A 14375-nucleotide genomic window follows, 5' to 3' on the forward strand; every position below is an offset into this window, starting at 1 on the left:
ACCATTGATAACCAGCTTACGCAGTAAGCAAGCTGAATGCCATGTTGCCAGTAAGTCCTTACATGGAATTCATAATTCTTTAGTGCTTCTCTAGTTTCCCTGAAAACAAAGGAGCAGCGCCAAACAAAATAATACTCCTTCCGTCCCAAAATAAGTGTCGTTGACTTAGTTCTTGTTCCAGGTTGTGAAGCTATGACATTTCACATATTGTTATGATTAATGCAGACGGCACCGAGCCTGAAACTGCTACCAGAAAGTGCCCGCATCACTTGTACAGAGTACAAAGGGCTGATCGACAAGGGGGAACCTCACGTGCTGTTGGATGTACGGCCTGCTCATCATTTCCAAATAGTTTCACTTTCCCGGTCTCTGAACATACCACTCTCCGATCTGGAGGAGAAGCTGCCTATGCTCGAGACCTCAATGAAGGAAACCTTGGATGCCTCCGCCGCCTCAGATAAACAGCCTTCCTTGTACGTCGTCTGCAGAAGAGGCAACGACTCACAGAGCGCTGTCCAGCTTCTCCGCGAGAAGGGCTTTCACTCCGCCAAGGACATAGTCGGTGGCCTGCAGTCTTGGGCACATGACGTCGATCCTGATTTCCCCGCATACTAGCGAAGTTCATTTTGGGCTTATTGCCGAGGTTCCAGCCTTAATACTGGGCATGAACGTCCAGCTTGAGACCGTTGTTTTGTGTGGCGTTGCTTACTTGAGCTATCTTGTAATTTGTTGCTGTAAGTCTAGAACTCCGGATTGCTACCTCCAAAGATCTTGTGGAGTTGTAGTAAGACACTGCAGCAGGTATACAGGCGCGAGGCGCCTTGGTGAAGTTTCTGTGAAAGGTGTTTCCTGTTAACTTCCGGTTGTCATCGTCGAGGAGTATTACTGTTGTCATTATGCCTGAAGTGAGGCGTTCCTGACTGTTTTTGTTGCCATCCCTGATGGTTTCTAGCCGTCAGGGAGATCATTTATTCTGTTAGTATATCAACTTTCTTTGAAACCTGGTCCAGCGAGAACATAACGAATAGCGCTCATGTGGTGCTGCTGCCATTGAAGCGCAGCCTAAAAAGTTCGGACTCCTTAGTGGGTTACACAATTGACATGTACCGTGCCACAAAAATTTGAGTTCAAATTTGTAATAAAAAGGATAATTTCTGTTGTGAATAGACTAACATATTTTGTGAATAGTGTTTTCGCTGTTGTGTCCATCTCAAAAATTTCTTGTAGGTTTCCTGACTTCTCTGTGGAATTTTGTAGCATGGTAGATACTCACCATGTCGATACATTCAAAGTTGTATGCACTTCTGAATTCTTCTCCCATTTCGTTACACTAGAGATTGGTGTATCTATCTAGTAATACAAGGGGGTCAAATTCAATTGAAGAAACAAGTGTGACCTCCTGAGATTAGCATCATTTCTATGCTTATTTGTTGTAATAATTCCTTGTGTCCAAGAATACACATATTTCCTGGTAGCAGTTTTAACAAAAACATATTTCTGCCAAAATTGCTTGCTGTGGCAATCGGTAACAGTTCCTTTTGTGTCTGGGTCCTCCACAAACTTGTCACCTTCATATGTAATCACTATTTTATCACGGTTATTTCTATAGATACTATATAAAAATAGCATTACATAAAACTTGACACGCAGTGGCAATCATATGGCTCCAGCCATCATGTCATACCATGAAACACATGTCATGTTAAATGTTACAACATATATACATCTAATGCAAAATTTCATCAATATGATGAAGACTATACCACATCACATGCAACCGGCAAAACCAAGTTAGACGCCTCTACTCGGTTTATACCAAAATTTATTGTACGTGCCTTCTATGGTTTTAGTGTCGGGAAACATAATAGAAAACAAAAAAATCGCCCTACGATCACCCAGGAACAATATGAAGATGCATCAATGGTTAAGATTCGATCATTACCGACTCCGAGTAGCAGCGGAAGTAGACGAGTCGGTATACATCATACTTGGAGTCCCTTGAACCATGGGTGAACGATCTCGCAAACCTCCCACGAATAGTCCCTCGAACAGAAGACCAAAAGCACGGCCTCTCCACGGACTGCAAGCGTACAGTCTTCACGATCCGTCAGTGTTTCATCGTCTAGAGCTAATCGTCGTCGAAGAATTAGAGGGAGCAGATTAGAACCACATGGGGATTCTAACTATGAGGATTAGAGGATCTACGTCAAGCTCTAATTGATCAACTAGGACCAACTAGAACTAGCACATGAGAATTGGAGGAGACTCCAAAACTTGTGTCTTTTAGAAGTGCCCAAAGCTTCTAGTATATATAGGTTGGAGGGGAGAGGGGAGGCACCACACAAGGGGAAGGACTCCCCCCTTGCGCCGGCCTAGTAGGGGAGGGAGAGTCCTCCCCCACTCCAATTCGGCGTCCCTAGGAGGATAGGGGGTGCCACCCCCTATTGGGCCCTTGTGACCCAATTCTCCTTCCACCACTTTGGCCTTTTAAGGCCCGTTAATATTTAATTAATTATAAAAGCCTCCTAACAACTACTAGAGCCTTTATTATTAATTTAACATCACCGAAACATTTTCCACCGATATATTATTTATCGGTAATACCCGGTATTGCCCAATAAACTCCGAAACCCTTCCGATGACCCCGAAACGCTTCCGATTCCTCTCGAAACTAATTTAAATATTAATGAAACAATTAAACAAATAAATCCTTGATACTCTCATCCTACTAACACTTAGTATATCATGATTAGCTTAAGCTTGTGATCCTGTAGGTTCGGTAAAACATAGACATGAACGAAACCCCTTCGTTCAATGACCGATATCGGAACTCTGTACGTCCATATCGATCCCTATGATTACACGAATGACTGTAACCTTTGCTTGTCATGTGATGTCCCCTTTGCTTCACGATACTTTACAAAACCCGAGGTGAGATATGTTGGTATCGTCTTGAGTCGAACACATGCTCACTGTACCGGTCTCCTCATTGCTGGTTTTGTTTTTCTTTCTCGTTGACATGTTCTGGCATCCCTGTGACGTAGTCACTTGTGTCTAGCCAAATGATAATGGATGTTGTCACACCGAGAGGGCCCTAAAAATATCTATCCATCGTCGAAGGAGCAAATTCCAGTCTCGAGCTATCGAGTCCCTTGTCAAGCTTTCTAGTGTAACCTGTAAGTTGTCGTTATGGTCATCATGTTACAAATGACATTTGAGCAACCCCAAAGCTCATCGTACAGTAAGAAGGGACTACGATACTCTCATGGTCTAAGGAACTAAAACACACGCTAACACTCTGTGTTATAATTAACAATTGACTTGTGATGATATCATCTAAAAGTATAACAAATAAGTTTGGGTCGATTCAATATGATCGTTCTTTTAACATGATACACTCATTGTTGTTTTAGGACTATCGTTTACACTTAACGATATCCTAAGATCCAGAAAACGTGATCACTAACAACACTTGAACCAGTCTTATTTTACCATTTATCGTTCTACACGTGCATATGAGTTTTCCACTGAATCACATATTATAGGATCATAGCAGTTATATCATAGAATATAAACTCTTAATTATGAACATGGAAATATAATACTACAATATTATTGCCTCTAGGGCATACTACATTTAAAACAAACCATTTGTGACCTACATTCATCATCAAGTAGGATTATTTAAGATGCTAGATTAACTTTGCGAGATGTATGTAGGAAAAGACTTAATTAAAAATATCTAGCCCCCATACTAAAATTCGTCATACGCATGACCCCATGTAGATCAAATCTACATGCCCTCTAGTTTACAACAACTTTCCAGATTAAGGTGGAATCCAAAGAATTGAGAACACATCGTTGATCTGACAAGTGACAACTAGCATACTAGGAGCAGCATAGAAGGATCGCAGGGCATAACTTTTTTATAAAATTCCACCATGCCGCCAAGAACAAAATAAATCAAATTCTAGGGAAGCAACAAGAACATCAAGTAATAGAACATCTGTTGTTTCTCGATGAAGTTCGGTTCTCTGTGGCCATGGCCGCCACAACCTCCTCGCTCGTGAACTCCCTGTAGATTTGGGCTTTCTCCAACGGGTGATGCGGGAGGAGACCGAGGTTGTAACGCTGCTCCTCCTGCGCCTACCAGGACACCGGCTACGGCGCTGGTTGCTCCTCCGCCATAACGACGTGGAAGTGTGTCTGCACCTGCTCCATGGTGAAGCCGGCTCGTCGGGGGAGGCCTCCTCCATTGTCCGGTCATCGTCGGAGACCTCTGCATTCTCGGCCGGCGCGCCGCTTCAAGACGACTCCAGTGAGAGGTCGCATCTACTCCAAACCGTCATGAATGTGGCGTTGGCGCTCTGGAGTGGCGCTGATAGGCATGAATGCATAGCAAGTGCTTCACACGGGAGGGGATTTTGGGAGGGTGCGGGGAGGATGATGCGTACGTGGCACTGATCCAGACGCTCGCAAAGCCCCCATGGTTTGTGTCCGTTTTGCAGGGAAACAGACATTTGGACCAGTTCGCGAACCGATGGGTACTACGATGAATGCCAAACTATGTCTGGACCTCTCGGTCTGGACGGTTGCGGGTGGTTTGTGATTCGCGTTGAAGATGCCCTTAGTACTTAGATTCTAGTTGCATCACTGTCTCTTAGAGCACAATAATCATATGAAGGAAAATTTTAACGTGGTCACTAATTAATGAGATCAGCGGCTCATATCTATTTTGTACTCTTACCTCTCATGTGAAAAGATGAGGTAAGAGGGACCATGTTAAAATCGAGCAACTCTCGGGTCTAAAGATCAATTTTCATAAAAGTGAATTGTTTTGCTTTGGCGAGGCTCAAGACGAGGCCCACCTGTACGCTGAACTGTTCGGATGCGGGTTGGGTCAGTTTCCGATCACATATTTGGGGATACCAAGACATTATTGGAGACTCACAAATGCTGAATGGAAACACGTCGAGGAGAGACTACAAAAAAGACTTAGCAGTTGGAAAGGTAAACTGCTGTCTCTGGGTGGAAGATTGGTCCTCATAAATTCGGTACTTAGTAATATGGTACTATATATGATTTCCTTCTTCGAGTTACCAAAAGGAGTTTTACATAGATTGGATTACTTCCGATCAAGATTCTTTTGGCAAGGAGATAGCGAGAGAAAGAAATATCAACTGGCTAAATGGAGTGTGGTTTCTCGTCCCAAAGACCAAGGCGGGTTGGGCATTCATGACCTTTAGGTTAAGAATAGGGCCCTCCTCGGCAAATGGTTGTTTAAATTACTAACGGAAGATGGTGTTTGGCAAACCCTCCTAAGGAGGAAATATGTGGGTTCCAAGGCGGTATCCCAAGTATATTGGAAGCCTGGGGACTCCCACTTTTGGGCAGGTCTAATGCCTACGAAGAAATATTTCTTCCGCTATGGATCCTTCTCGATTAAGGACGGCTCGGAAATTAGATTCTGGGAGGACAAGTGGCTAGGAAATGCCACACTCCGGGAATATCCGGCTCTATACAACATTGTGCGCCACAAAGGTGATACCACTAGTAGAAAAATGATCAAATATGAAGCACATTAGTGCCGGTTTGATTTTGAGCCAGCACTAATGTGTCCATTAGTGCCGGTTCCAACGGCTAGCCGGCCGCTCTCATTAGTACCGGTTCGTGGCGAACCTTTAGCACTGGTTCGTGCCACGAATCGGTACTAAAGTGAGTGGTGGCAGGATGTTGTCAGTCTGGGGCCCCTCCAGCACCTTTAGTACCGGTTTGTGTTACGAACCGGTACTAAAGGTCGTCCTACATAAACCCTTTGTCCACCCGAGCTCGCTCTGTTCTTCCCCTTTCCCCTCCTCTCCTCTATTCTTCCCCTCTTCCTTGAGCTCATCACACATTTTGCCCAAAAATTGTCAAGATTTGAAGGCCACCATCCATTCAAATGATCACAAAGGTTAGCAACTTTGTCCTTTCGTCTCTCATTGCTAGATTAGCTCTTGGAATGCTTTGTATAGTGATTAATTTGTGAGTTTAGTAATTTGGGAGGAATTATATGTGCTAGTATTTGATTTGTATGCAATTTGAGGTCAAAAATAACACTTAGTTTGCATATGTAGGTGTGGTTTACTTAGTGCCTTCTAAATCTCCGTCGTAACTATCGTCGATCGCCCGCACCGTCCCGTCGCCGGCACCACCTTGTGGTGAGGCTCTTGTTCATGAATGTTTTACATTACCAAATTGATGTTTGTGTGATTTGGATATATAGTTACTCGTATAATTATCTTACCCGTACGTTGTTTGTTATACATAGTGCCATGGTTTTGATATCCGTCTCCGTCGGCCCTCGTCCTTGTTATGATTCGGATGTGGTATATTCTCTTATAAAACTAGTTGTTGCATTTCGTGTTTATGACAAATTATGCCCATCAAGTTGACATAGATATTTTTATCTAGGAGGTATGTGAACCGGAAATTCCAACCGACCCTATTGTCGAGAGGTTAAATTTAGTTGAAAGAGAAAACGAGTATTTGAAAGAAAAATTGAAAAGAATTGAGGGGGAGAAGATGGAATTGGAGTTGCATGTTGCCGATGTCGTCGATGATCACAAGATCAAGATGGAGAAAATGCGCTTGAAGATTAGAAAGATTAGAAAATATGCCATTGATAGTGAGGCTTGGTATCATTATGCTGTTGGATCAATTGTTCCCTTAGTTGCAATCTTGATCGCATTTGTTGTTGCATTTAAATGCCTTAGCTAGAGAGTTATTTGTTTATTGCATTTAAGTGTTGCATGAACTATATATATGTATGAACTTGTATTTATTTGATCTTTTCGGTGTTGTGTAATGAAGATGAGCCGACAATGGATGTATGATGACCGATGCTCTCTCGAGTTCATTAATGGCGTGCATACTTTTCTGCTTGCCGCTGAGGCAAACAAGCGGGCAGATGGTTTTACGACTTGTCCATGTGCTGGCTGTAAGAATGGTCACAATTACTCTATGTCAAGAACCATTCAGGTCCACCTATTTGAGTCCGGTTTCATGCCCCACTATAATGTTTGGACCAAGCACGGAGAAAGAGGGGTTATGATGGAAGACAATGAAGAAGAAGAGGATGACGACAGCTATCCTGACCATGGGTTCCCTGAATACGATGATACAACAATGGGGGAAGAAGCTGAGCCAGCAATGCGGGAAGAGGCTGAAGAAGAGGCATCAGATGAGCCCGCTGATGATCTAGCTCGGGCCATTGCCGATGCAAAGAGAAACTGCGCAAGTGATTTGAAGAATAAGAAGTTGCAGCGCATGTTAGAGGATCACAAGAAATTGTTGTACCCGAATTGCGAAGCTGAGAAAAAAAAGTTGGGCACCACACTGGAATTGCTGCAATGGAAGGCAAAGAATGGTCTATCTTACAAGGGATTTGGAAAGTTGCTGGTAATGATAAAGAATATGCTTCCAAAGGACAATGAATTGCCCGAGAGTACGTATGAAGCAAAGAAGGTTATCTGCCCTCTAGGGTTAGAGGTGCAGAAGATACATGATGTTGGGGAACGTAGTAATTTCAAAATTTTCCTACGCACACGCAAGATCATGGTGATGCATAGCAACGAGAGGGGAGAGTGTTGTCCACGTACCCTCGTAGACGGAAAGCGGAAGCATTAGAACAATGCGGTTGATGTAGTCGTACATCTTCACGGCTCGACCGATCAAGCACCGAAACTATGGCACCTCCGAGTTCTAGCACACGTTCAGCTCGATGACGTCCCTCAAACTCCGATCCAGCCGAGTGTCGAGGGAGAGTTCCATCAGTGCGACGGCGTGGTGACGATCTTGATGTTCTACCATCGCAGGGCTTCGCCTAAGCACCCTACAATATAATCGAGGAGGACTATGGTGGAGGGGGGCACCGCACACGGCTAAGAGATCAAGAGATCAATTGTTGTGTCTATGGGGTGCCTCCTGCCCCCGTATATAAAGGAGCAAGGGGAGGAGGCAGCCGGCCAGGGAGAGGCGCGCCAAGGGGGGGAAGGAAAGGGAGAGGAGGAGAAGGAAAGAGGGGGCCCGGCCCCCTTGCCCTAAACCAATTCGGTTTGGGCCTTGGGGGGCACGCCCCACACTCCCCTTGCTGCCCTCCATTTCCACTAAGGCCCATGTAGGCCCATTAAGCCCCCGGGGGGGTTCCGGTAACCCCCCGGTACTCCGGTAAAATCCCGATTTCACCCGGAACACTTTCGACATTCAAATATAGGTTTCCAATATATCAATCCTCATGTATCGACCATTTAGAGACTCCTCGTCATGTCCTTGATCACATCCGGGACTCTGAACAACTTTCGGTACATCAAAACTCATAAACTCATAATATAACTGTCATCGAAACCTTAAGCGTGCGAACCCTACGGGTTCGAGAACTATGTAGACATGACCGAGACACGTTTCCGGTCAATAACCAATAGCGGAACCTGGATGCTCATATTGGATCCTACATATTCTTCGAAGATCTTTATCGGTCAAATCGCATAACAACATACATTGTTCCCTTTGTCATCGGCATGTTACTTGCCCGAGATTCGATCGCCGGTATCTCAATACCTAGTTCAATCTCGTTACCGGGAAGTCTCTTTACTCGTTATGTAATGCATCATCCCGCAATTAACTCATTAGCCACATTGCTTGCAAGGCTTATAGTGATGTGCATTACCGAGAGGGCCTAGAGATACCTCTCCGACAATCGGAGTGACAAATCCTAATCTCGAAATACGCCAACTCAACATGTACCTTCGGAGACACCTGTAGAGCTCCTTTATAATCACCTAGTTACATTGTGACGTTTGGTAGCACATAAAGTGTTCCTCCGGTAAACGGGAGTTGCATAATCTCATACTCATAGGAACATGTATAAGTCATGAAGAAAGCAATAGTAACATACTAAATGATCAAGTGCTAAGCTAACGGAATGGGTCAAGTCAATCACATCATTCTTCTAATGATGTGATCCCGTTAATCAAATGACAACTCATGTCTATGGCTAGGAAACACAACCATCTTTGATCAACAAGCTAGTCAAGTAGAGGCATACTAGTGACACTATGTTTGTCTATGTATTCACACATGTATTATGTTTCCGGTTAATATAATTCTAGCATGAATAATAAACATTTATCATGAAATAAGGAAATAAATAATAACTTTATTATTGCCTCTAGGGCATATTTCCTTCAGTCTCCCACTTGCACTAGAGTCAATAATCTAGTTCACATCGCCATGTGATTTAACACCAATATTCATATCTGTATATGATTAACACCCATAGTTCACATTGTCATGTGACCAACACCCAAAGGGTTTACTAGAGTTAATAATCTAGTTCACATTGCTATGTGATTCACACCCAAAGAGTACTAAGGTGTGATCATGTTTTGCTCGTGAGAGAAGCTTAGTAACCGGGTCTGTCACATTCAGAGCCGTATGTATTTTGCAAATATTTTATGTCTACAATGCTCTGCACGGAGCTACTCTAGCTAATTGCTCCCACTTTCAATATGTATCCAGATTGAGACTTAGAGTCATCTGGATCGGTGTAAAAGCTTGCACCGATGTAACTCTTTATGACGGGCTCTTTTATCACCTCCATAATCGAGAAATATTTCCTTAGTCCTCACTAAGGATATTCTTGACCAATGTCCAGTGATCTACTCCTAGATCACTATTGTACTCCCTTGCCAAATTCAGAGCAAGGTATACAATAGGTCTGGTACATAGCATAACATACTTTATAGAACCTATGACTGAGGCATAGGGAATGACTTTCATTCTCTTTTCTATTTTCTGCCGTGGTCGGGATTTGAGTCTTACTCAATTTCACACCTTTGCAACACAGTCAAGAACTCTTTCTTTGACTGTTCCATTTTGAACTATTTCAAAATCTTGACAAGGTATGTACTTATTGAAAAAGTTATCAAGCGTCTTGATCTATCTCAATAGATCTTGATGCTCAATATGTAAGTAGCTTTACTGAGGTCTTTCTTTTAAAGAACTCCTTTCAAATACTCCTTTATGCTTTCCAGAAAAATTCTACATCATTTCTGATCAACAATATGTTACTCACATATATTTATCAGAAAGGCAGTAGTGCTCCCACTCACTTTATTGTAAATACAGGCTTCACCGCAAGTCTGTATAAAACTATATGCTTTGATCAACTTATCAAAGCGTATATTCCAACTCTGAGATGCTTGCACCAGTCCATAGATGAATCGCTGGAGCTTGCACATTTTGTTAGCACCTTTAGGATTGACAAAACCTTCTAGTTGCATCATATACAACTCTTCTTTAAGAAAACCATTAAGGAATGTAGTTTTGACATCCATTTGCTAGATTTCATAAAATGTGGCAATTGCTAACATGATTCGGACAGACTTAAGCATCGCTACAGTTGAGAAAATCTCATTGTAGTCAACACCTTGAACTTGTCGAAAACTCTTTTGCGACAAGTCGAGCTTTGTAAATAGTAACACTACTATCAGCGTCTGTCTTCCTCTTGAAGATCCATTTATACAATATGGCTTGCCGATCGTCGGGCAACTCCACCAAAGTCCACACTTTGTTCTCATACATGGATCCCATCTCAGATTTCATGGCCTCAAGCCATTATGCGGAATCTGGGCTCATCATCGCTTCCTCATAGATCGTAGGTTCATCATGGTCTAGTAACATGATTTCCAGAACAGGATTACCGTACCACTCTGGTGCGGACTTTACTTTGGAAGACCTACGAGGTTTTGTAGTAACTTAATCTGAAGTTTCATGATCATCATCATTAGCTTCCTCACTAATTGGTGTAGGAATCACTGGAACTGATTTTTGTGATGAACTACTTTCCAATTCGGGAGAAGGTACAAATTACCTTATCAAGCTCTACTTTCCTCCCACTCACTTCTTTCGAGAGAAAACTCCTTCTCTAGAAAGGATCCATTCTTAGCAACAAATGTTTTTGCCTTCGGATCTGTGATAGAAGGTGTACCCAACAGTTTCCTTTGGGTATTCTATGAAGATGCACTTCTCCGATTTGGGTTCGAGCTTATCAGGTTGAAAACTTTTTTCACATAAGCATCGCAACTCCAAACTTTAAGAAATGACAGCTTAGGTTTACTGCTAAATCATAGTTCATACGGTGTCGTCTCAATGGATTTAGATGGTGTCCTATTTAAAGTGAATGCAGCTATCTCTAATGCATAACCCCAAAACGATAGTGGTAAATCGGTAAGATACATCATAGATCGCACCATATCCAATAAAGTGCGGTTACGACGTTCAGACACACCATAACGTTGTGGTGTTCCAGGTGGCGTGAGCTGTGAAACTATTCCACATTGTTTTATATGAAGGCCAAACTCATAACTCAAATATTCTCCTCCACGATCAGATTGTAGAAACTTTATTTTCTTGTTACGATGATTCTCCACTTTACTCTGAAATTCTTTGAACTTTTCAAATGTTTCAGACTTGTGTTTCATTAAGTAGATATACCCATATCTGCTCAAATCATATGTGAAGGTTAGAAAATAACGATACTTGCCACGAGCATCAACACTCATTGGATCGCATACATCGGTATGTATTATTTCCAACAAGTCAGTAGCTCGTTCATTGTTTCGGAGAACGGAGTTTTAGTCATCTTGCCCAAAAGGCACGGTTCGCAAACATCAAATGATTCATAACCAAGTGATTCCGAAAATCCATCTTTATGGAGTTTCTTCATGCGCTTTACACCGATATGACCCAAACGGCAGTGCCACAAATAAGTTGCACTATCATTATTAACTTTGCATCTTTTGGCATCAATATTATGAATATGTGTATCACTACGATCAAGATCCAATCAAACTATTTTCATTGGGTGTATGACCATTGAAGGTTTTATTCATGTAAATAGAACAACAATTATCCTCTGACTTTAAATGAATAACCGTATTGCAATAAACATGATCAAATCATATTCATGCTCAACGCAAACGCCAAATAACATTTATTTAGGTTTAACACTAATCCCAAAAGTATAGGGAGTGTGTGATGATGAGCATATCAATCCTGGAACTACTTCCAACACTCATCATCACTTCCCCCTCAACTAGTCTTTGTTTATTTTGTAACTCCTGTTTCGAGTTACTAATCTTAGCAACCAAACAAGTATCAAATACTCAGGGGCTACTATAAACACTAGTAAGGCACACATCAATAACCTGTATATCAAATATACCCTTGTTCACTTTGCCATCCTTCTTATCCACCAAATATTCAGGGCATTTCCGCTTCCAGTGACCATTTCCTTTGCAGCGTAAGCACTCAGTTTCAGGCTTTGGTCCAACTTTGGGCTTCTTCGCGGGAGTGACAACTTGCTTTTCATTCTAGTTGAAGTTCCCTTTCTTCCCCTTTGCCCTTTTCTTGAAACTAGTGGTCTTGTCAATCATCAACACTTGATGCTCTTTCTTGATTTCTACCTTCTTTGATTTCAACATCACGAAGAGCTCGGGAATCGTTTTCGTCATCCCTTGCATACTATTGTTCATCACGAAGTTCTAGTAACTTGGTGATGGTGACTAGAGAACTCTGTCAATCACTATATTATCTAGAAGATTAACTTCCACTTGATTCAAGCGATTGTAGTACCCGGACAATATGAGCACATGCTTCACTAGTTGAGCGGTTCTCCTCCATCTTTTAGCTATAGAACTTGTTGGAGACTTCATATCTCTCAACTCGGGTATTTGCTTGAAATATTAACTTCAACTCCTGGAACATCTCATATGGTCCATGACGTTCAAAACATCTTTGAAGTCCCAATTCTAAGCCGTTAAGCATGGTGCACTAAACTATCAAGTAGTCATCATATTGAGCTAGCCAAACGTTCATAACGTCTGCATCTGCTCCTGCAATAGGTCTTTCACCTAGCGGTGCATCAAGGACATAATTCTTCTGTGCAGCAATGAGGATAAACCTCAGATCACGGACACAGTCCGCATCATTGCTACTATCATTTTTCAACATAGTTTTTCTCTAGGAACATATCAAAATAAACATAGGGAAGCAACAACGCGAGCTATTGATCTACAACATAATTTGCAAAATACTACCAGGACTAAGTTCATGATAAATTTAAGTTCAATTAATCATATTACTTAAGAACTCCCACTTAGACAGACATCTCTCCAGTCATCTAAGTGATCAAGTGATCGAAATCAACTAAACCATGTCCGATCATCACGTGAGATGCAGTAGTTTTCAATGGTGAACATCACTATGTTGATCATATCTACTATATGATTCACGTTCGACCTTTCGATCTCCGTGTTCCGAGGCCATATCTGTATATGCTAGGCTCGTCAAGTTTAACCTGAGTATTCCACGTGTGCAACTGTTTTGCACCCGTTGTATTTGAACGTAGAGCCTATCACACCCGATCATCACGTGGTGTCTCAGCACAAAGAACTTTCGCAACGGTGCATACTCAGGGAGAACACTTCTTGATAATTAGTGAGAGATCATCTTATAATGCTGCCGTAAATCAAAGCAAAAATAAGATGCATAAAGGATAAACATCACATGCAATCAATATAAGTGATATGATATGGCCATCATCATCTTGTGCTTGTGATCTCCATCTCCGAAGAACCGTATATAAAGGAGCAAGGGGAGGAGGCGGCCGGCCAGGGAGAGGCGCGCCAAGGGGTAGTCGGGAAGGAAAGGGAGAGGAGGAGAAGGAAAGAGGGGGGCCGGCCCCCTTTTCCCTAAACCAATTCGGTTTGGGCCTTGGGGGGAACGCCCCACACTCCCCTTGCTGCCTCTATTTCCACTAACGCCGACGTAGGCCCATTAAGCCCCCGAGGGGTTCCGGTAACCCCCCGGTACTCTGGTAAAATCCCGATTTCACCCGGAACACTTTCGACATTCAAATATAGGTTTCAGATATATCAATCCTCATGTCTCGACCATTTAGAGACTCCTCGTCATGTCCTTGATCACATCCGGGACTCCGAACAACTTTCGGTACATCAAAACTCATAAACTCATAATATAACTGTCATCGAAACCTTAAGCGTGCGGACCCTACGGGTTCGAGAACTATGTAGACATGACCGAGACATGTTTCCGGTTAATAACCAATAGCGGAACCTGGATGCTCATATTGGATCCTACATATTCTTCAAAGATCTTTATCGGTCAAATCGCATAACAACATACATTGTTCCCTTTGTCATCGGCATGTTACTTGCCCGAGATTCAATCGCCGGTATCTCAATACCTAGTTCAATCTCGTTACCGGGAAGTCTCTTTACTCGTTATGTAATGCATCATCCCGCAACTAACTC

General features: G+C 42.5%; 1 protein-coding gene across 1 annotated transcript in view; it reads left to right on the top strand.

Moving 5' to 3' along the window:
- The window catches only part of LOC119340282 (adenylyltransferase and sulfurtransferase MOCS3-1-like), a 5151-nt gene extending 4230 nt beyond the window's left edge, over positions 1-921 (top strand). Inside the window, exon 11 of the mRNA XM_037612178.1 lies at positions 226-921. Coding sequence (XP_037468075.1) covers positions 226-615 — 390 coding nt within the window. The 3' untranslated portion in view covers positions 616-921. The remainder of the gene's footprint in view (positions 1-225) is intronic.
- The last annotated feature ends 13454 nt before the right edge of the window (positions 922-14375 follow it).

Source organism: Triticum dicoccoides, chromosome 7B (genome assembly GCF_002162155.2).
Source record: "Triticum dicoccoides isolate Atlit2015 ecotype Zavitan chromosome 7B, WEW_v2.0, whole genome shotgun sequence".
Taxonomy (NCBI): Eukaryota; Viridiplantae; Streptophyta; class Magnoliopsida; order Poales; family Poaceae; genus Triticum; species Triticum dicoccoides.